At 42.3% G+C, this 22,280-nt stretch overlaps 2 protein-coding genes across 3 annotated transcripts in view; one reads left to right on the forward strand and one right to left on the reverse strand.

The window, feature by feature from the left end:
• The window catches only part of LOC137997844 (protein will die slowly-like), a 63,236-nt gene that overhangs the window by 14,721 nt on the left and 26,235 nt on the right, over positions 1-22,280 (reverse strand). The window lies entirely within an intron of this gene.
• LOC137997843 (uncharacterized) lies at positions 394-22,172 on the forward strand. Of its 2 annotated transcripts, none has more exons than XM_068844132.1 (8): positions 394-617; positions 8,957-9,424; positions 10,819-11,151; positions 12,561-12,775; positions 16,510-16,704; positions 19,741-19,897; positions 20,987-21,441; positions 21,785-22,172. In XM_068844132.1, exons 2-8 carry the CDS (start codon positions 8,980-8,982, stop codon positions 22,100-22,102), a joined length of 2,118 nt encoding a protein of 705 aa, XP_068700233.1. In that variant the 5' UTR covers positions 394-617; positions 8,957-8,979; the 3' UTR covers positions 22,103-22,172. The 2 variants fall into 2 exon arrangements, with proteins under 2 accessions (XP_068700233.1, XP_068700234.1); XM_068844133.1 differs by lacking the exon at positions 394-617 and adding an exon at positions 667-975.

The following is a 22,280-nucleotide window of genomic DNA, read 5'->3' on the forward strand; positions in this document are numbered from 1 at the left end:
ACAAACTACGAAGTCTCGCGAAGCTTCTGGAAGTAACGCTAGTCACGCAATGCAATTTTTCGTAACATTCTCGCACAATGGCGTCACTGGAAAATATAGCTCAATTCTATTCTAATTTTACGATCATGTTTTACTCACTTTTGTGGCGAGTCGTAGCTTGGTACTGGTTAGCCTGAAACTGGTGAGCTTGATACTGGCGAGCTTATAGTACCGGTTAGCAAAACGTGACTACCTCTTTGAAATCCAACCCGACCACGTGTAAAAACAACACACAATCTAGCGGCGGTATTAAAATGTCAATCAGTGTCCTTAATCTTTATCGAAATCAATGCTAATAATCACGAGGTTATTTTAATTTCATTACTGTCGTTTTTTTTTTTTTTTTTTCAAAGGAAACAATCATGGAAAAAATAATCCCATTCCTGAAGCGCGCCATGTTTTCTTTCCGCGGAAAACAATGGCCATCACGGTTCACTTGTTCACTAATATTTAAATGCGAGCTTTAATATTAACGTGACACACGTGAAGTTAATAGGAATGAAATAATTCGACGTATAAATCAGGTCTTACTGTCTTCGGTTTCAAGGAAACATTGCGTAAGATTTCTGGAAAAACAGGTATGACTGCTTTACTTTGTACTTTAAAAATTATTGCAGGCAATTTTGTTTAGGGCTTCATGTTTTAATACAAAACACGGGCTTTTTCTCAGTTTATAGAACCTGGTGCGAAGGTCGGTCGTTACCCGATTCTTATTGATATTTGCTTTTTAAATATTTCGACTGCTTGTCGTTTAATGGCAGTCTGGTACCTAAGTTAATGCACCTTTCCCAAGAAAGATGATCAAAGATTCCAAGTAGACGAAAAGAATGAATTCGGCTTTTTCCGGGTTCCTAATTCATAAGCTCTGTTACGGCTGGTCGAAAAAAGTTTACTTGAAGAACATTCAAAAGCAGCGCAGGCGATTCAAACAGTAAGGTAAGACAAGCCATTTTCTGTCTAATATCTGACACAATTCAATGAGATGAAGCTGGCAAAAATCGACCAATAGAGAGATATTAATTATTCGTAAAATCACCAGTGTTGAGTCACAGTTCACTTTCCGCGAAATTCCCGCATTACATTTTTTAAAATTTCAGGAAAATTATGATAAGCAAGCTTAGCCGGGAATCACGCCTGTGATTTGATCCAGACGCCGTACTTCGCATGAGCCGAATCGAATGTAGTAATTATTACAACTTTGCAATTTCCTTCAGTCATGGTATGCTTGTGTCGGAGCAATTAAGTTCGGCGTCTGAATCGATTCAGCCGGGATTAATCAATTTTCGTCGGTCCAAATTCGAAATCGATTCGGCTCATGTGAAGTACGGAGTCTGAATCGGGCCTTAGGGAGTTTGTAGCTGCCCTAAAAAATATTTAGATGCTCGGATGTTCAAGGGACAACTTCAGGTCTGTAGAAATTTCTAGGTGGCTTTTGTTGCTGGCGTCCGGAAGTTCTAGCAATTTTGATGGGTCTGATCAAAAACGTTACTTTACACAGTCTTCCTTTTTTTCCGAAAATTTTAGGGGACGTTTGTTTGAAGTATGATTCTCAAACAAACTCTGCCAAAAGTGATAGAAGTTACATAACATCTTCAAGTTTTGGGCTATTTCCAATGTCAGTGTTGATTCTAACTCGGCTCAGTAAATTCAAGCGATCTTCAATGTGGTTTCAAAATTTCCACGCACACTTCAGACTCTTCACTTCCATTTTGAGGGGAAAAGTTATCTTCTGTCCTCGATGTCCCTATTCTCGCTGGCTCTAAGTGATTTTTCCGCATTCATCTTTTGGCCTCTTGTCAAGCAACTTTTGTAGCTGACCATCCTTCCCACGGGCTCACAACACAGTATATTTTGTTCCTTCGACCGTAGTTAATCGAAGGACTGGTTTTGAAACCTTAAAACTTTCAAAAGCGAGAGCAATGTTGTCGCAATCGATGTTGAATTGACCATGACAGTGCACAATCTTTTGTTTTTGCTTCGCACGGGTTCGCAAATTAGTTGCGCATAATTTAATCGAAAGAATTGATTGGATATCTTCTCGAAGGAAGGTGTGTTTGTACACCGTGAAGGCCAAAAATACAGACAAAAACATGAAACAAAAAGACTTGCCGAGTTTCATAACCATCTCCATGCATTAACTATGCTTCGACTGTAACTCCTTTTTGTGTGTGTGTTGTGTAGGGGGGGCACACTTTTTCAGAAAAGGCAACCAAAGTAGGATTCTAACTCGGTGCTATCGATATCAGACGTCCGTAGACAAGGGATTTTTTTTCATCCCACTTCACGAACCGTTGATTTCAGTCTGCGGTTGAAAAATTCTGATCACGTGATAACATTTTTTTGTGGCTCTGCGGCTTCAAAAATACTGATCTCGTGACGCTATTTTCTGTTGCTCTCTCCAAAGAGAAAAACGCGAAACGATGTTGAAAGCGAGTAAAACCGGCCGAAGCTATTACTGGTAACTCAAGAAAAGCCTTGTCCGAAGAAATAAGAAGCAGATGGAAACTTTTCTTCAGGTTTTTATCTTTTCTCAGCCGTGTGAAGAACCCGTGAAGAACGAAGGACAAGCGCCACGTGGTCGGTATTTTCAGAGCCACAAACATGTTATCACGTGATCAGAATTTTTCAACCGCATACTGAAATCAACAGTCCGTGAAGTGGGCTGAAAAAAAGCCCTTGTCCACGGATGTCTGAGATCGATGTTATCTCTTCCTTGAAGGGCAATAGCGATGGGCACCACGGAAGACTACATGACAGGGGAAATATGTGTTGACGAATTGTGTGCGTGACCGGAAACGAGTTTTTGTGTTTTTCGTTGCTCGTAATATCCGACTATCGTATGACTCGGTAAAGCCTGGTTTCCATATGACCTTAAAGTTGTCGTAGTCGGAAGAGTTGTAACGGTCGGGAAGAACTAGTTTCAACTTTCCCCATCATCCAGACCGTGTGCCGCAGATCGCCGCAGACGCCTGGGACAAATGTTTCCTTCTGCGTCTGCGACGTTGAGCAGACCTATCGGCGATCGTGTCGCAGACCGTTGCAGATCATATGGCAATCAGGCTTTAACACATCTCACCGGGCCAATATTCCCCCGGTATTCTTATGAAAAAGTATGAAACATTTTTTTAATACCATCATAGAAACTTGTAGAGCATCCGTTTATGGGTTTTGATTGGAATCAATGCCGTGAAAATTAGTTTTAAATGTGATCAACTATAGGTGGAATAAATTGAACTCTTTTTCTATTTTATTCTACACTCAATGCATCGTACTACAGATTACATCGAGGAAGCATGCTCGCCCATATATGGTGTGTCACGCTAGACGTACCATGGCATCCCCCTTTCTTTGTTGATAAAAAAAAAAGCTCTAATTACATGCAAATGAATCAATGGAGAGAATCTATAAAAATCATAATCAACGTCAATCGAATCAGTCTTACGTCTATCAACCATAACATGAACTAAAAACAGTCTCAATGGTGTAACGAGGAACCCACAGTCAATAATAAAAATAGTTTTGCTCAGATGTCTTTGTTTGCCTCTATTCAATCTTTGAACTTGGTTGGGACCCGGGTGATGCGTCGTGCCCTTGTAACTTGGCTCTTTGGTTGGTGGCCAGTTCTTTCACTGGTTGCGACGGCACCGGCTGGCTCGAGATCGGCTGGCTTCCCACTGCAAGGTGACTTGGGAGGAGGTACGGTAATTGATCTGGTGTTGGTGTACTGCCTTCAGGGCTAGCTTCTGCCAACTTAGGAGGCCTGGTTACCCTGGCGTTACGCACGTGTACATCTTTAGAGCTGTGTACCGGAGCCACTGTAAGTGGAAGGTTACTGCCGGCTGAAGGGGTTACATGTACTTCTCTCTGACTCCTTGATTTCAGGTGCTCCCTAGTTCTCTGGTAGATTGTTCCTTGAATGTCCACTGCGTAAGTTCGAGGGCGCTCCATTGGTTGTGGCCTATTTAGCACAGTTCCCGGCTGGCAGATATTCTTCAGGGTGTTTCAGACGAATACTGGTTCCTGGTTACTAAGAGGCCTCTTGTCGCTGCCAGCCTTTCTGTCGTAGAATACTGCCTGCCTTTCTTGACGCCTATGGTTAGCTTCGTGGTGAAGGTCATTATCTGGGTGTTTGGATTTCAATGTGCTTCTTCTGTCTGGGAGTGTCGTTTGTGGTTTACGTCCAAACAGCAACTCGTGGGGTGATGGCATTCGGTCATCGAGAGGGGTCGTGCGGTACGTCCATAGGGCTTTGTATGGACATTCTTTCTCCTCTAGTGCTTTCATCAACAGCGACTTGTAGGTTCCAATTGCTCTCTCTGCCAGGCTGTTGGCTTGATGGTGGTATGGGGAACTACAACATAGCGTGATGCCGCTTTCTTTGCATTTTGATTGGAACCTTTCACTGATGTATTGTGATCCGAAATCAGCAACGATAGTGGCTGGTAGGCCGTATTCTGCCAGGATGCTTGTGAAGTGGTTGCACACGGTTTGGCTGGTCATGCTGTTGAGGAGTCTTATCGCAGGGAATCTTGAAAAGTAATCGACGACCATTAAGTACTTCTCCCCGCTAAATTCAAAAATGTCTGTTCCGAGCTTCTCCCATGGCCGGGTAGGAAGGTCTGGCTGCAAGATGGGTAGTTTGGGCTGAGCTGGCTGGTGTTTATTACATGGGTCGCAGGTCTTCACCATCTGCCTGATGTCAGTGGAGATGCCGGGCCAGAACACCGACTCTGTAGCTCGGAGGATTCATTTGTTCTCTCCTTGGTGCCCTTGGTGGATTGCTTGAAGAACTTTGTTTCTCATGGCTGCTGGTATGACGATCCTATTGCCTTTGAGCACTAGGCCATCCTCTACTGTGAGGTCACATCGAAAGTTCCAAAACTCCAATAGTTCCTGCGGGCATTGCTTTCTGTAAGGAGGCCAGCCATTGAAGATGGTATTCTTCAGTAGGTTCAGGGTAGGATCTAGTGCCGCAGAGGACTTCACTGCTGTTAGGTCAATAGGGGTAGATATGAAGTGGATATTACGCTGTGGTACGGAGTCTTCTGTCATATTCTTAACGGTGGGTGCTGGTTTCCTGTGGCAAACTCGCGACAGGGCATCGGCGACTGGAATGGATCTTCCTTGCTTGCACTGCACATTGACATCAAATCGTAGGCATCTAAGGAGTAGCCTCTGCAACCGGCTCGGAGCCTCATTGATGTTCTTCTTGAAAATTTGTTCCAGAGGGGAGTGATCAGTTTCAACTATTATTTTCCGACCAAGCAGGTAGTACTCAAACTTCTCTAGGCCATATGTGACTGCCAAGCACTCACGCTCAAGATTTGAATATCTTGACTCGGTGTCGGTGAGTGACCGGGACGCCATCGCAACAATGCGCTCATTTCCTTGAGGGTCTAACTGTCTCAGCCAGGCTCCAATGCCTGTTTTGCTTGCGTCACACTGAAGAATTGTGGGTGGTATCAGGTTCTGGGTCATAGTAGGAAATAAGTTGGGATGTACAGAGTTCTTGCTTAATCCTATCGAGTGCCTGCTGGTGGTGAGGCTCCCAGCTAAAATGCACGTGCTTCTTGGTTAGTTCTCTTAGTGGTGATGTTAGGTCAGCCAGCTTTGTCGAGAAACGGTTCAGGTAAGTGACCATGTCCAGGATGGTCTGAAGCTCCCCTTTGTTTGATGGGCTCTTTATGTTGCGAACTGCCTCAAGTTTTTCTTTGGCTGGTTGGATCCCAATCTCTGTCAGAGTGTGTCCGTAGAAGTCGACTTGTGTTTGCTTGAACTGTAGCTTTTCAGAGTTCAGGCTGACGTTGTGTTTGCGAGTGGCCTTGAGCATTTCACAGAAGGCTTGATCGTGCTCTGCTACGGTTGAGCCACATACGACGATGTCGTCAGCAATTCCCATTACATTGGGGAGGCCCCTGTAGACCTCATCGAGTTTGCGTTGGAAGATGTCTTGGGAGAGTTTGACCCCGAAGGGTAAACTCTTAAAACGGTACCGTCCGATAGGGGTGTTAAATGTGCACAACAGGCTTGACTCGTGGTCCAAGGCTACATGCCAATAACCTTTCTTCGTGTCGACGACGGAAAAGAATTTCTTGCCGTGCAGGTGCGGCAGGAGCTCATCGATGGTGAGGGTGTAATAGTATTCTCGGCGTATACTCTTATTGAGGTCCATAGGGTCAAGGCAAAGTCTGATCTTGTTCTTGCCCTCGGGAGTTTCTTTGATGTTACACACAATTGAATTTACCCAGTCAGTTGGTTCGGTCACAGCTGTGATGACGTCATTGGCGATCATATTTTCAAGTTCCTCCTTGTATAAGGGTAGTATGTGTACTGGAACGGTGCGTGGTGGGTGGATAACTGGGTGGTCAATTAGCTGAATGTGATACTTTTCTCCTGGGAAACAGCCTAGCTTGTCGAAGCAATCTGGGTACTCTTCCATGACAGTGAGTTTGGATAGCTGACCACATTGCGCCTCAGTTTCGGTCTTGGTTGGGGGGATGTTGTTAACTTCATCTATATTTGTTGATATTATTCCCAGGTCTTGGCACTGTCGGCACCCCAGCATGGATGGGCTTCCTAGGGCTTCCACAATGTTAAATCTTATATCGGCTGACTTGTCCTTAAAAGAGACTTTTAATGTGGCGACGCCAAGGTTTTCTATCTCCGAGCCTCCATATCCTGTAAGAACATTACTGCATGGGAGGATAGTGATCGGGAATGGGAAGTGTTGGAGGTCTGTGGTGGTGATTACGCAGGCTTCCGCTCCTGTATCTACTTTCAGGCTCATGCTGTGGCGTTCGTTAATCTTGACCTTAGCGTAGATCTTGTCTGGGTGGCTGTCAAGGGCGTTAAGTAAAATGTCTTGGGTTTGCTGGTCCTTTGTTAAAGTGAGAGTTCAAGGAATACAGTAATGGGTTCTGTGTCGCTATTTTCTTCTTCTGAGCTTTCTTCATAAGCGTATGTATAACCATCATCAAAGGGGTATTCATCCTCTAGGTGTATGTCTTGGCCCTGATACTCTGGGCTACTCACGATCTGATGGACCTTTTGGAGGCGTGGTTGCATGCACACTCTTGCGTAATGGCCGGTCTTGCCGCAGTGCTTGCATTTTGAATTTTTTGCCGGGCAATTTGCTGATTTGTCATGGGCGTTTCCGCATCTGAAGCACCCTTTTGATCTGAACTGGAATCGGCGAGGTTTTCTGCCAGTAGGATCTCTTTGGTTTTGGTCGCGGTAGGGAGTTTGGTGTGTGAAGGTGTTTTTAATCGAACGTGCGGATTCTTTTTCAACCGCGTGAACATCTGATTTCTCTTCGCCTTTGCAAATTATTTTCATATGTGCTTTAGTACTTTCCTCGACTTTCGCCAGGTCATAGACTTGTTTGAAGATTAGCTTGTTGCCAAGTGCTATCGCGTCTGCGCGTACTTTATCGGACGCCACGCCAAATACAAGTGTATCTCGGAGGGTATTTTCTTTAGCGGCGGGATCGTATCCACTATCTACTATTAAGAATCGCGCTTCGGTTACGAATTCCTCAAGTGGTCTATCTCCCTGCTTTAGGCATCGCAGTTGGTATCTAGCGAGGATTTGATTACTTTGGGGCTTTGTATAAGCTTCGAGCGCCGCCATAACTGGATCGATTTTGAGGTTGTCGCCATCGCTGGTTCACGTGGTTGTGTTACATATTTCGAGCCCTTTATCGCCATTCCATAGCAGCAGCAGCAATCTCACTTTTTTCGCCTCTTCAACTTTGTCGAGTGGGCCTTTGAAAATAAGCTCGCATTTCTGTTGGAAGAGTTTGAAACGCTTGTGAATGTCCCCTGGAGTGGTCCAATCCATAGACGGTGGTTTGAATCGATCCGCCATGTTGCTTGTGAATCTTCGAAGTAATTGAATTTTATGAGCTCCCTTACTTTTTCTGGTAGGAACGTATGTTCTAATGTGTTAAATGCTTCACCTGGAGGATCCAGTATCTTCGCAGGTTCTCAGTTCTGACACCATGGAATAAATTGAACTCTTTCTCCATTTTATTCTACACTCAATGCATCGTACTACCGATTACATGAAGCATGCTCGCCCATATATGGTGTGTCACGCTAGACGTACCATAACAATAGGAAAGATATCATTGACGTCAACCATTGTCATTAATGTGCCAACCAGAGCCTCACTGGCTGTCAAGACAAAGGGTTATGTTTCTGTGGTTGGCACAAGAAAGTTTGTAAACAGATATCTTCCCTATTCTATGGCCGATTAACGGAATGTGGACCATAAACTTCGAACCACGGAATTAAACTGAGATCTTGAGCAAGATATTGTAACATACAAAAACACTGAAAGATTGTGACAGTTTCTGCCGAATTAACAATCTAGTTCATATTATTCGAATGAAGTGGTATCGAGTAAACCTGTTATTTACCGAACAGATCCTTATTGAATATGTGTTGTTAAAATTGCATCCATTGGAAACTCGGAAAAAATCCGAGCTTCAGATGGGATTTGAACCCACGACCCTCCTTGATCAAGTCGGATGCTCTAATCACTGAGCTACTGGAGATTCTATGGTGAGCAAGGGTGAAATGTGGGTCTTTGACTCGAACTGCATCGCGTAGTTACAAAGCCAAGTAACGACTGCCAACATAGCTCACAACTCCGTATTGTTCGTTAAATTCAATTCAAATCTAGTCAATGGTCGCTTGCCTCCGTTTCAAAACGAGTCGTCGTGGGAAACCATTCAAATGGAAATGAGTTTAACTTGCACAAAAATAAGTAACTCATTTTGGTTTGAATGATTTCCCAAGAACACTCGTTTTGAGACAGAGGCTGAACAGCGACTCAGAAATGTACTATTCCTAATTTGTACCTTTGGAATACTTATTTACAATAATCCATATTGGTGCATTGCATTATGTTCCAGTTACACAGGATCCCTAGTCCAAGATGGCAGGCCAAATTGAATCACCTGTTTCCAAATATGGCCGTAGTAGCGAGTTTGGCGCTGTGTTGGACTTCATTCAAACCATGATAAGCAACGAGGCTCTGCGCCAAGCCTTCAACATCCCGCATCTAGTCATGGTAGGGCGGCAAAATATGGCAAAAACGACGCTTATTAACCGGCTGATCGGTCGTTATCTTCTCCCCATGCGACGCAATGAAACAGCCAATACACTTCAGGCGCGCACCACGTATCCCATAATACTCAACCTTCGTAATGGCGCAAACACGCTGGTGGAAGTGAGGTGTGAAACGATCCCGGATATTGGTGGGGTAGTGGAAAACCCCAATGACGAAACAGTAGAGGATTTTCTAAACCAAGTTGCACAACGTCTTCCTAAGGAGCAGGGAACACCGATATCTAAGACACCAGTCAATGTTACTTTGCAAGGTAAGAATGAAATAAAATTAATTAATATACGGGATGTCTTTTATCAATTGTTTCGAAGTTCGAACGTAACTCTCGCAGCTGAATTTGTTCGTCTGACAATGCGAACTGAAATAAGTTCCTTCAGCACATGCGCATGTTAAGTTTTTCGAATTTCAAAAGGATTCGAAAGCTCCACCTAAAATCTCCCTCGAAAATGTCTTCGAAACTTTTAAGCTAGCTATGCTTTTCCGAAGAAATTTTATCCTTAACTGGACGCGCTGGACTCTGGGTTTAATGACTCGGGTTCCGTTAGCAAGGCACTCTAAGAGTGCGTGCGATTGACCGTATTCCGGAATGGGAATACGTGGAATAAAAGATAGAAGTCCACCGTTTTTATGGAGATTCCCATTAAAATTGTCAAACACCTGCTAAAATGCTATTTTAAACATATCTTTATTATCCTTGTTGCTTCAAAACGCTATACATACCGTTTTAAATCATCACTTCAAGTATTCTTATTCCGGAACGCACCCTAACATTCCTTCTCTCCACCCGCCTCAGGGATTTAAATGGTCACCGCCAATGGGCCATTTCCGAGTTGCTGTTTGTCTCGGTTTCGAAGTGAGTCTTGGTGCTCAACTATTGTAAGGGAAATAAGTTTGATTTGCATAACAATTCGCAACTCATTTTCATTTGAATGGTTGTGCACCAGGACTCGCTTTGGAACCGAGGCAATCAGTAACTCGGAAATGGGCTATTTGTTACTCGGTGTGTAACCTTGCCATGAAGAAGAACCTCACCCAGGGGAGGTGGAAATACTCCTAGTCGCTTGTCTCCGAAATGTGTAATGAGCTCCGGCTGAATGCCTCACTTGACCTAAGGAACGTGTTATTCACGAAACGACTGGCGAATAAATGATCGCCATGGATACCGAGAGCTCCGCATGGGCATGTATGCGTTAAACAATGTTGAATACCGTGGCTAAATGCATTCAACATTGTTGTTCACACCAAAGAAAGATGTTGGATGATGTTGAACAAGATCTTTGATGGAAATCAAATAAATAAACTTTGTTCAACATCGTCCAACATGGTGGTCAAACGAGTGCAACATGTTGGATTCAACATTGTTGGATGATGTTGAAGAAGATCTTTGATGGAAATCAAACTTCGGTAAACATCATTCAACATCCTCTAACATGGTGGTCAAACGAATGCAACATGGGGGATCCAGCATTGTTGGGCGATGTTGGGCCGATGTGTTGGATCCAACATTGTTGGATGATGTTGAAACAACATGTTGGATCCAACCTTTTCCTATTGGTCGGATGTAAGGGCCATTTAAGGAAGACCATTTCCCGTTGATTTACACAAATCTATCAACATTTAATGAGTCTTTGTATCTGTCATTCCCAGGCCCCAAACTCACGACCCTAACTTTGGTGGACCTTCCCGGCGCGCACTTCGCCAATGATGACCAACGAATGAATCGCGTGACACAAGAACTTGTGCTGGAGTATATTAAAAAGAACACAAAGAGCATTATCGTGATAGTGTCCGAAGTAGGGGACCCCACTGGGGACAGTGCGATTAATCTTGTGATGCAGCAGGCCAAGGATTACAGAGCACGAACCATCTGTGTTTTGACCAAGCCGGACAAGCTGCGAAAGGAGGACGACATGGGAAAGAAAGTAGCTACGAATCAATCAAGTTTTACCCTGGAAGACGGTCGTTTTATTTTGCTAAGAGGTAGGATTTGAGCGCTTTATCATCATCATCATTACCCTTATTCTGGTAAATCACGCCATCAAAGTAGTTTACCGGTCTTTTTATAATGGTGCATGTCAATCAAGCTCCCGTAACCTCACGTCAGATTGACAGCACCTTTCGCAAGATAAACATACTTCTAAGCCATGCTGATTTCTTTAAGTTTAACAGCGGATTGCAGTTTACATAAATAAATCAGTCTTCCCCCGAGAATCGATCGACAAAATGTTCGTTGAGCTTATTAGAACCATGAATCTCACGATTTTTTCGGACCCTTCGGAAATAATAGGTACTCCCAATGCTTGGAAAGTTCACCCGTGATCGTGTGATTTCCTATACTAACACTTTATTGGCCGGGGTACAACTAGAATTAACAGATGTAATAATAATAATAATAATAATATACATGAAAAAATTACGCAGTTATGATTGACTAAAAAAAAAGTGCATTTTTCATGTAATACGGGTGCCTCGATGAAAGTTACATGTGTAATTCTAGTTACCCTATTATTATTATTATTATTATTATTATTATTATTATTATTATTATTATTAAATTACAAATGAATCCTTCGTACGTTTCCAAGTTTAAAGGTAGTCTTGTAAAAGGTTTAATTTGGCAGACATTCTAATCTGTTTCAACCAATCAGTTGAATAAAACTTCAGAGAAAACAATGAAGAGGTCATCAAGGGAACCTTCAATCTTCACTAATTCCTTGAGTCAACCCTTTCCTAGTTTATTTTTAGGAACAGGTTTTTCTAGCGAAAAGTATCATATTTCCCTCGACGCTCAGATAGCTCTGTTTTGATTGGTTTTCACAACATTGGGCGTGCTGAATCTCCCAAGTGAGGCGTTCTATAAACTAATGTACATGTACTCGGCAAAGGACTGACTCCAAGTCAAAAGGATTGACTCCAAGTCAAAAGGGTTGACTCCAAGTCAAAAGGGTTGACTCTAAGTATGGACCTCTTGATGAGCCCCTGGAGAGTAATCCCATGATTTCTCGTGCAATTTCGCATAAGTACGTTTTTCAGACTACAAATAGACCATATTCGTATTCTCAGTATTGGACTGGAACTAGCTTGCAATGGAGGCTAATGCGGGGAAATTTTTTCAAATGCAAATACTTTTTAATATATTCCCCCGCATTAGCCTCCATTGCAAGCTAGTTCCAGTCCAATACTGGGAATACGAATATGGTATATTGCACTTCTCCTACGAGCTCGTGCAATTTCCTTAGTCTGAAAACCTAACTCGCGCTTATTTATACCAAGATGCACTCGAAATCATGTCATTGCCTATACTAATTTTTCATCTGTGCTCAAAATGTGTTGGTACCGTTGGTTTTGTAAATTTCTGTTGAAGCTTTTCATCGTCCATCCCAAAACAGGCAAGGATGGTACAGACTCAACCGAGAAGGACTGGGACGCGCCGATGACCCAAATCAAGGAAAAAGAATGGTTCGCGGCCCATCCTCACTACAAGAGCATTCAACGTTTGTGTGGCATTGAACGGCTCATGGAATGTATGATCTCTTTACTGGCAAACAAAATGATAGCTGAAATTCCCGGATTAGTAAGAGAGATGAGGGAAAGAAAGACAGTGGTAAGAAAAGAGAGAACACAATGCTTCAAAAAGCTCCGATCTATTTAAATTTCGCGTTTTCGCTCCGTTAAGGGCTAAATATTCCCTTTTAATTCTCGTGCCCTGTGCCGCGGTTCTTTCTGTTAGCGGAAAGAATGGTACCCTGTGGCTGGTTCGGATATGAGATGAGGATCCTGGACTTCCGTTTCTTCTACGCAATGCCAGAAATTTGAGACAATATTGGTTCCCAAGGTTCATCTTCTCATTACTCTCTCCCAAACCCGCTTTTCTTTTGGTCACCGCAGCCAAAGCAGGAAGTCCGCGAACCACGGACATCCGGCTCTTCCGCGAGTTCTCAGAAATTTGAAACGATAGGCCATTTCGGAAAATACCATAATACTCTTTGTTTGTCCCCTCCAAATTTGCATTTTTCTTTTGGGGGGGGGGGGGGGTGGGGGAACAAACAAAGAGTAGTATGGTATTTTCCGAAGTGGCCTATAACGGTCGTCAACGGTTACAACAACATTATACCATTACCGCGACTGCGCGTATTTTTGGCTGTAGCATGACTTTGTGTTATAAGAGCTGACCAAAAGAAAAGCGGAAAGAATGGGGAAAGAATGTTTTGGCGCTAATCAAGAGAATCGCAGCTTCTGGGACGAGAATGTTTGCACTCCCACACAAAAGTACATTTGCATGATGACGACATTTGACAGCAAGTACCAGAATCCTTTAGGTTTTGCTTGTCGCGTGCTAATTAGAGCTATTGTTACTTTTACCCCGCTGGGAATACATAGTTTAAATACGAAAAGAAAACAAACTGAATTCTGGTACTTGTAGTCAAGTGACGCTATAGCGAAAGTTGGCTTTTATTTCCTTAACCTAATCCCACGATTGTTTCTCTCTCAAGAAGGAAAACTAGTCACCTGAATCTTAAAATCTCGGGGGTTTTCCATTTTAACATTACGGGAGGGATAGTAGCGGAAGAACTCAGCTATCGGGGCTCTCTTCCTTCACGTGATCACTTCACGTGATCATTCACGTGTTTTTTTCAGAACAGAATAACAAAGAAATGTACCAAACTTTAAAAAGCATTCCTTTTACGCATTGTCGTCGATGTCCTCGTTGTATGAACTTTTTCCCGATTATTTGTGTTTCTGCAGGCGGGCGTTCACTGAAGGTATTTCTTTTTGCGTTGATCAATTCAGTCATCTTCAACAACAAACTAGACTGGAAGAACATGGACAAATATTCTTATTGCACGTGTTTACTTCATCTGGAATAAAGACGGACACAAGACGTATTATTAACACTAAATAAGATAGTTCATCTAGACGTATATTTCGTCTTGTGCCCGTCTTCATAAGAAACAAACTTAGCAGAGGAATAACAAAAGTCTTTGTTTACGATCTCTGCGTCCCTTGTTTGACAACGTCCCTTGGCCGTTCTGATAAGAATACCGGATACAACAGAGAGAATTGAAGCACATATTTCTCTTCTTGGGCTTTCTAGTTAATGTATTTCCGACGTTTAGTCGACAGTTTAGGGTTAGGGTTAGGGTTATAGTTTGTATTGTATTGTAACGCATAATCCGCCTGAACGAACTGCTTCTCTAGTATATAAAACGGCTAAGGTGGCACCATCCTCTTTCATTTTGTTATCTTTTGTTTATGAAAGGCAAGTTTAATTTTGATAAAGAGACGATCTTGATAATCTTTGGTTAGAAATTCTTCTCTCTCATTTGCATTATCTCTAATCAATCATTAAGTCTTGGAATATTTCCTGACGACTGGAAAAGTACCCTAGTTACCCCACATTTTCAAACAAGGGGAACAGAATGGCTTGAACAATTACCGCCCCATTTCCGTTATCTCGGTAGTAGCCAAAGTATTTGACAGAATAGTTTACGACCGATCATATACATATTTGGGAAACAACGATTTTATATATAAAAATACTAATCGGGTTTTCGCACAATTCACTCCACTGTCATTGCTCTACTTGAGCCAACGGACTCTTGGGCGTATAACCTTGACTGAGGAAAAGTCAATGCAGTCGTCTTTTTGGACTTTAAGAAGGCCTTTGATATGGTCAATCACGAAATCCTTTTATCTAAATTAAGCAATTATGGCATATATGATAATGCACACTCTTGGTTTGAGTCATACTTGGGGATGGACAACCGCATGCAGAGATGCTCAGTTAATGGGTCGCTCTCTTGGAGCTGCTCATTAAGATGTGGTGTTCCTCAAGGCACTATCTTAGGACCGCTGTCATTTTTGCTGAATATTAATGATTCAAACTGTCAATCAAGCATGTATGCCGATGATACTCACCTAACCTACGCCGGTTTCAGCGCTGACAATATCCAATCTTGTCTAAACGATGATTTAGTAAATGTTAGCAATTGGCTGATAGCAAATAAAGTCACGCTTAATATTGGGTCAAGACAGAGACTCTGTACTTTAACAGTTCCTCCTAGACCTTCAGTCAATGGCGTTCCTATTCAGCAAGTTACTAGTGCTAAATCACTAGGAGTGCTTATCGATGATAATAAACTTACTTGGAGAAGCCATGTTGATACGTTAACCAAGAAAATTGCTGGTATTGGGGCCATAAAACGAATCAGGCATCTTGTCCCCTATAGGACCTTACATTCTATTTATCAGGCCCTGGTACAGCCTCATTTTAACTACTGCAATATTGTTTGGGGAAACTGTGGAGTAACTTTGCAGGACAAACTGCAAAAACTACAAAACAGAGCAGCCCGTATCTTGACCTACTCCAACTATGACGCTGATGTCAATAATTTATTTGAACTTCTAGGATGGAAAACCCTAGCTTCTCAAAGGCAAATTGAAAGAGCAACAATGGTCTTTAGGTTCCTCCTGGGACTATTGCCTGAGTATCTCTGCTCTAAATTCGTCCATGGCGATTCTGGTAATTGTTTGAGAGACTCTGCGAATAAGGTAAACTGTTCCGCAGCCGCGCACAAACTACTCATATCATATCATATATCATATATCTTTATTTACCCTCGGATTTTTAGAGTAGCTTGGTGTAGCTAATTTCTCCGAGCATTTACCCTCCCAACCATGATACATCACAGACGACAGACCACAACACCGGGAACTACATGCCCTACTCTTTGCGACAAGTGTGTGGGTTCTTTTACGTCCCACAGGATTATGAACATTGAAGGGCTGTGAGACGGGACCTCCGGCTTATCGTCCTTATCCGAGAAGACTAGAGAGTCTAACCATTTGCAGATGTAATTACAAAAGCAGCACTTTCTCCTCAGTTGTTTAAAGACCCTGAGTGTTCGTCTGGCCGGAATTGAACTCACGACCTCCCGCGTAACAGCCCGGTGCTTAATCAACTGAGCCACCGGTGCGCGGTACTACAAAAACAGCTTTAGCTATAATGGCGCAGTTTTGTGGAACATTTTGCCTTTGGAACTAAGGAAAGCAGAGTCTCTCAATCAATTCAAAGGACTGATTAAAAAGGCTATCTAAGCTATTCCTTTAAATACGGCATTCATGCAAAGCAGCTTTTGTTTTATGACATTGCGTAGGATAGTTAAAGTAGTTAACGTAGTTTTATCTATACCTGGTTTATAATTTTTAATTGTATATATGGTTTTTATTTTACTGATGAATTGTACCGTGGTTAAATGAAGATTTTTTTTTTGATACGACCTTTAAACGACCACAACAATAAATGGCCATTAGTTCTTGCAAAATGATTGGTTTTAGGTGGAAAAGGACCTCAAGAGTTTGGCTAAGAGCGAAGTGCCAGAGTCCAATGAGAAAAAGGGAGCACTGGTGATGAAAGTCAAACATGATCTGATTGACAAGCTGAGAAATCTGCTGTTCAACAACACATCTGACATTTCGGGAGGCGAAGAAGTTAGAGATTTGTTTAAACGATTCCATGATGCTGTTCTTAAGGTCGGTTAGCAACTGAGATCAAATTCAGTCTTTTACTAAACTAACTTGTTTTGCAGGGAATAGGCCATTTCCACTAAGAGGTCATGTGACATAGTTTTCATGAAAATGAAAGCTATATGATTTTGCCTTCGAAAAACGATTAGTGGGTCATATCTTAAACATAATAATAGTGATTCGGTTTTTGAAACCCGCACCATTTTCTTAAAATGAGTAAGTTCCTCGCTGGTCACGTGACCGAAATGTGATTTTTAAAATTATGAATTACTTCTTTCTGAACACAAGCTTTGCACTTAAACTTCAAGGAGGATGTTGAAAAAATTATGTGCTAACGTTTACAGCACATCTGAGCGTAACTATTAAACGTTTAACAAGATATAAGCAAAAAGTAGTTTTGGCCGCCATATTGGAGGGCAAGAGTATGCCCTGCAACATGGCGGCCAATACAAATCATACTGCTTTGTTGAAAAATCAAAGTGCCATAAAATATCTTCCTTAAATGCGTTTCCTCTCAAATTTCGGGTGTAAGCTAATTTTTGTGTGCTCTGTCAATTTTTTGCATCAGCAAGATTCCAACTCATTGTTTAAAGGAAGCAATGGTCACGTGACCTCTTAGTGCAAGTGGCCTATTTGGGTGACAACAATTTTTTGCATCAGCAAGATTCCAACTCATTGTTTAAAGGAAGCAATGGTCACGTGACCTCTTAGTGCAAGTGGCCTATTTGGGTGACAACTAACAGCTCTGACTTCTCGCCGAGGGGTGTTTGCTGGCTGGCCACGAGCTACAGAAACTTAGCATGTTGTTAAGGGTGCAGGGATGGCGCAGTGGTGAGAACACTCGCCTCCCACCAATGTGGCCCGGGTTCGATTCCCAGACTCGGCGTCATATGTGGGTTGAGTTCGTTAGTTCCATACTCTGCACCGAGAGGTTTTTCTCCGGGTAATTCCGTTTTCCCCTCTCGCCAAAAACCAACATTTGATTTGCGTTGATTTGTTAATTCCAATTTACAGTGTCCCCAATTAGTGCTCCAGTGCGCGCTAGAAGATTAGACACTTAAATAAAGTTCCTTTGAAATGATGAAGTTATTCCTATTATGACAAGGGCTTTCTCTGCTGGCTTTAGCGGAAATGATATTAGCTTTTACAGGGTAGAGAAGCAAAAATAGTGTTACAGGGCATTCTTCAGTGTTACACGCCAAAAAGGCGGGAAATTTTATTGTTTGATGTCATGGAAGCAAAAAGATAGGTGCTTAATGTTCTTGAGGGGCCTCAATGCAGACGAATAGCGTACTTAAAACAAGCCCGAAAGGACTGAATTTAGACAAGTTTCAAGTTCTCTGTCAGCAAATACAATAGATACTCTGGAATCTTAATGTATTTATCTTCTTCTTCAGCTAGTGTTAATGCAATGTTTTGTTATTGACCCGATGGTCAGAGCAAAAAATTAATGAACGAGGTGGCCCTTCATCCCGTAAATAAAAATTTCTTCACACTTTAAAGCGAACCTCCAATAAAACAACAAAATAGCTTTAAACCACGGAACATAATGTTAAAAATTAAAATTGTTCAAACTTTTTCCATAAAGCGTTCGTATCCGAAAAAGATGAATTTAAAAAAAGCACTTGTTTTGGTTTTCAAATTTCTCGGGCGCCGCCATCTTGAATAATTGTGACGTGCCCTGACACAAAGAGCGTTTGTTCTGGAACAATAGGGCAACGTTCCACGACACGTCACAAGTATTCAAGATGGCCGCGCCCGGGAAATTTGAAAGCCAAAAGAGGCGTTTTTTTTTTATATGAACGCTTTCATCGAAAAACGTTTGAACAATTTTAATTGTAAACGTTAAGTTTTGTGGTTTAAAGTTATTTCGTTTTTTTAGTGGAATTTCCCTTTAAATAAGTTACGTAGATTGTCGGAATGAAGTAAGTGTATACATTTAAAGTGCGAGTTATAATTAGTTCTTATTAACCGAGCTAGGTCGGTCTGTATGGGAGAATCTTGACCGAGGTCGCCAGTACAGACCGAACGCAGTGAGGTCTGTACCAGCGACCGAGGTCAAGATTCTTCCATACAGACCGACCTAGCTCGGTTAATAAGATGTTTATTATATTGTTGTATATTTAGCCTTTTCCTTCAACAATCGCAGCAAAACACCCGGAGCGGACAACAACTGGTGAATTGTATCCCGGTCGGGATACACTGGAATTTGATCAGGGGCACTTGACCAAGAATCATCCAATCACAGTGCTCGTTTTGTTTCATTCATTGAGTCCTTTCACGGGAACCCATGAGCCCAACAAATTGACCCGGGGGGGTGTAAAGTGCAGGTTGCAGGTCATTGTTTTACCATGTTACCTGAAACAACCCAAACCTATACAAAAATGCTAACCTTAGGCTTAAACATTATCTAAGCATAAAGTTCAGGCCTAATGTTAGCTTGAGTAAAGGTTTGGGTTGTTTCAGCTATAGGGAAACAATGACCTGTCTCCCTAACCTGCAACATGCAGTTTACACCCTACACACAACGTAGTGGTTTTTAAATATCTCATTTGGCAGAGCATTGCACCGGAATCGCAAAGGTCATGGGTCAAAGGTCATCAATCCCGTTGGGAGCCACCTGGATTTTTCGGGGGTCAAAAAGAGACAGTTTCTTAAATTGTCCAGTTAAGTGCGAAGATCGCTTCTCTCATTCGTCTATAACTCGTACTTCAAATATACGTTCCTTTCATTCATCAGGCGTTTCACGCGAACACCTGAGGCCAACAAATTAACCTGCTCCTAACTGAGTGACTAAATAGCTCAGTCGGTAGAGCATTGCACCAGCATTTCACCAGCATTGCACCAGCATTGCACCAGCATTGCTCCAGCATTGCACCAGCATTGCACCAGCATTGCACCAGTATTGCTCCAGCATTGCACCAGCATTGCACCAGCATTGCACCAGCATTGCACCAGCATCTCAGAGGTCATGGGTTCAGATAGGTGCGAGGTAGATCACTTCTCTATTTCATCGTATATTTGTTTTTAACATTGATCCAGGTAAACCCACTGTATCTACGAAGTGATGACGATATCAGAAACAAGCAAAAGAAAATCGAAGGAGTCGCTGCTCCGCTAGGAGACAGCAGTGAAAATAGCCAACTGCTTGAAAGACTCCTGTATGAGAAATACCAAGGAATTAAAAAAACTCACCAAGGTTAGATATTTAGTGAAGGGAAAGTACCTTTAACGGAAAGAATAGGTAAAACTAATAAGTCATGATACGCCATTTTTCCAGAGTAGATTCCTGGGAACTAGGTTCGGGTGCCATTTTCCCGCTATACTTATAGGACTGAAATTGTCAAAATGGTGCGTTTGTCACTGAAATGAATGTCTGAGATGGAACACTCGGATTTTTTCCGAGTGTCCCCGAAAAACTATTGGAAAAATATCATATATTCATTTCTTTCTAGCTTTCTGCAAATCTGCATCGCTAAATGACCAAATCTCAAGCTTCAGTAAAAACGTGAAAGCTCAGTATCCCAATGCTTGCAACCAAAAGAAAAAAAAATGGTCAATGATTGTTTCTCTCTTACTCGAACACTGTTCCGCTGTCCCGCTCCTCCAATCACTCAGTGGGTAGTTTTGCTGCTTTTTATAAGTTAAATAAAGTCAATCGATCTCTACGAAGTTCGAAAATCGTGAAGCTGCATTTTTCATGATGTTTTCGTTCAAGTTCGTCGTTTTGTATATTAAGGTTCCTTATAGGCCATTTCCGAGTTGCTGTTTGTCGCGGTTTTGAAGTGAATCTTGGTGCTCAACTATTGTAAGGGAAATGAGTTTGATTTGCATAAGAATACGCAACTCATTTCCATTTGAATGGTTGTGCATCAGTACTCGCTTCGAAACTGAGGCATGCAGCGACTCCGAAATGGGATATTTCTTCTTCTGTTTGTCTATCAGCAATAGTGGGTTCACATGACGTCATGGCAGACATGTTGGAGGAGTGAAACAAAGAAACAGCTGCCATGTTGGAACAGTGAAATATTGTGACGCTTTGAAAGTTCTCAATACGGCTCGTACAATTTTAAAATCTTTCAAACACCACGAGTGACTATAAATCACGAAATGTATGAGCAAGTTCAAACGATTTTTTATTTTTTATCTACTCAACAAAATTACCCCATCGCTGTCTCCATAGCAACTTCAGTATTGCACTATATAACCTATTTACGCATTTGTCATTGCGCAATAAGAAACGTGATATTCTTTAGAACTGTTGCACTGTTTCTCTTTTCACCTGAAGGACACATAACTACTGAGCCCGTGGAAGCTCCTGTTGATCAACTGTTCCCTATATCTGAAAGGCTCGTGAACGACGTGGAGAGAACTCTTGGTAGGATAGTACAGGATGCAATCAATGAGAGCCTCTCCAAGTTCCCTTCGCTCAAACAAGCAGTGGAGGTGAAAGTAGTTAACAAAATTTTCGAAAAAAAACGCGAGCAGACAATTGGATTCATCCGGCAGTTTCTTGAGATGCAGAAGATGAGCAATGATGTCGTGTTTGCCCCGGTTCCCCTTCCAAGTGAGATAAACACATGGGAAGTCGTAACGGTGACCAATACGGGCAGAGACAGGACACACCACCCATGCATGGTGTCCCCCACAATGAAACAAATGAAGCACCTTGCTAAGAAGCTGTACCCAGATAATATAATTCAAGAAATCGAGGACGGATCAGTGGCACTTAATCACTACAAGGTTAGCTTGTTTAAGTCATGTGGTACTCTATGGTGAGCGCAATCGTGGGCAGGAGAATTCCCCCTTTCTTTCTTGTTGCCGCTTGTCATCTTTTCAAAATAGGCACCGACCAACACTTAAAGCTACCTTTCTCCGAAATTAAAGGCCTATAACCCGTGACGTGGGAGAGGGTGTTGTTTCATTGCCGGGTTTATACCTTATGAAGGCGACTTCTTCTAAGAAATAGCTATAGTCATCTATCCTACAATGATAAGTTCCTTACAGCTAGGTCTGAATTGGGGCTGACTAACGTATAACCTGCTTTAATATAGTTTGAGCTGGACGTCTTTTTCTCCCTTTTTAGGAAGTCCAGGATATGAGGAATATAAAAAAGAATGTTGTTCGCTGCTTCAATGTGCTAAAGATGAACGTGTGCGACACAGTTCCGCGCTGCGTTCTTCATTTCTTCATCACCCAGCTCGTTGATGATCTCGGCCGTGCTTTAGAAGACGAAGAACTGATCGAGTTCTTACAAGAGAAGCAGGAAATCCGCGAGAAGCGGAACTTGTATCGGGCCCAGTTGAGCGCTCTGGAAAACGCTCTTCCCCAGACTGATGACGTCTTGCAGAAACTCTTGCGAATGGGCCAGGGACCAGCCAAGGGCAAGAAGCTGCAGTTTTAATGTTTGGTTGTTGCAACTATGGCGCCAAAGGCAATCAGTCGACAGGCAGTTGCCATGACAGGATTTTAAATTTTTAATTTTTTTTAATTTTTTCTAGTCCTATAGACACTTATGGTGCCTCAAACCAGTTTCAACAATTTTCAAGTGACTGTCCTGTAGGAAGATTGACTGTACAATA

Source organism: Montipora foliosa, chromosome 3 (genome assembly GCF_036669935.1).
Source record: "Montipora foliosa isolate CH-2021 chromosome 3, ASM3666993v2, whole genome shotgun sequence".
Lineage (NCBI taxonomy): Eukaryota > Metazoa > Cnidaria > Anthozoa > Scleractinia > Acroporidae > Montipora > Montipora foliosa.